The 1,649-nt window shown below is 31.1% G+C and overlaps 1 protein-coding gene across 1 annotated transcript; it reads left to right on the forward strand.

Annotated features, from left to right (window-relative positions):
• Window positions 1-466: 466 nt before the first annotated feature.
• EIN_203340 (hypothetical protein) lies at window positions 467-1,258 on the forward strand (the record flags this gene model as incomplete). Its single annotated transcript, XM_004183714.1, has 1 exon — window positions 467-1,258. The coding sequence occupies one exon, from the start codon at window positions 467-469 to the stop codon at window positions 1,256-1,258; it is 792 nt and encodes a 263-aa protein (XP_004183762.1).
• Window positions 1,259-1,649: the final 391 nt, after the last annotated feature.

The raw sequence follows: 1,649 nt of genomic DNA on the forward strand, positions 1-1,649 counted from the left end.
AGCAAACTCGATGTTATTCCAAAATATTTACAAATATAAAGGTATTTTTAACAAAAAACATGAATATTTATATTAACGAGCAAACTTGAAAAAACATACAAAATGAGTGTTCCTCCAAAACTTTCTTTCGTTTACGATCAAAATCTCTTTTTGAAAGGATATATTCATGTTGAATTTAATGATAAATCTTATGTTATGTGTTTATTTGATGGAACATGGATTAAAAAACATCACTTGCAAATCATGCAAAGTTGAAAAATGAAAACAGTCAATTGAAATTAATAAATGAAAAGAAAAAGAAGAAGCAATGAAAATTATTCAATGTTTTTCAAATCAGATTATACAAGTGATTATAAAGCAAATCCAAAAACATTACCAGATTATACTTCATTTTTTTTCCAAAAAGGATATTGTAACAAAGTTTTTTAATTATATGAGTATAAGAGGAAAAAGAACAAACATTGCTATGATAGAATCAGCAAAAAATGAATTTACACAATTATCAGGTTTAAATCAAGTTCAAAGAAATTCCGACCAAAAAGAAGTCTGTGTTGACAATGTTATCAATGACCATAATATCCACTGTTTTAGTTGCAACAATGATGAAGATTTAGAACCTGAAACCACTGTTATAACATCGGCGTTTACGGTTGTTCCTGATGAACCAGAAGATTTTCCAATCCCAACTATCAAAAAACAAACACATAAAAAGGCACAAAATCTTTCTGCTGCCGAGTTTGATGATGGACTATTTAGAAAAACAAGTTTATTACCAGCAACTACTTGGCCTTGGTATAAATTAATATCGGCTATTAAATTGTTTACTTTCCCACCCGGTGTAAATCGATTTAATAGAAAGCGTTTTTCGGAATGTATAGATGTGTTGTTTGATTATTACTTGCATTCGAAATATTGTACAAAGTATGAAAGAGACGCGTTTGAATTGTTCCAAAAAAGAATTGTAGCATTTGAGATCACTTGTATAAATATTGAAGCTAGGTTATCCGAGTCACAAGTTAATGCAGTTAGTGATGATTTATTTGTCTTTCTTAAAGTTTACAATCCAAGTCTGTTAGACAAAATCAATTACCTCGGCATCAGTAGCCGTAATTCATTCAGAGTAGCAACAGATTTTAATGTGTTGGCAAAATCCGCATTTCTATGTGAAATCATAGACTGCGACTGTATGGCTTTATCGGGTGATAGCTCGAGCAAAAATGACGAAGAAAAAATATGTGATATTAGTAAGAATGTGTAAAGGAAGAACATTCAAAACCTTTCCTTTGGTAACACAAATAAAATGTGGTGGTTCTTCTGCTCAAGAAATTGCAGATTGGCTCTTTTCGGAATTGAATCTACTCATTTCAAATTTTCCATTTGAAAGAATTGTAAATAGTTGTTGGGATGGTGCACTGAATGTTCAAAATTCGATACAATTTTTCAATGATATATTAACAGCTTATAAAGCAGCACCAACAGATTTGGTCAGTTGGTTTAACAGCTCCAATTGGTGTTTTGCACATTTAACTGCACTTGTTGGTGTTAGTATGATGAAAAGTGCAGAGGGTGAATTAATTGTATTATTCACTAAGTTTTGCTGCCAAAAGAACAACCGTTTGGCTTTAGAAAAATCAAAGAGGATAGCGCGT

The sequence above is a fragment of the Entamoeba invadens genome, assembly GCF_000330505.1.
Source record: "Entamoeba invadens IP1 unplaced genomic scaffold scaff_1105074724573, whole genome shotgun sequence".
NCBI classification, from domain to species: Eukaryota; Evosea; order Mastigamoebida; family Endamoebidae; genus Entamoeba; species Entamoeba invadens.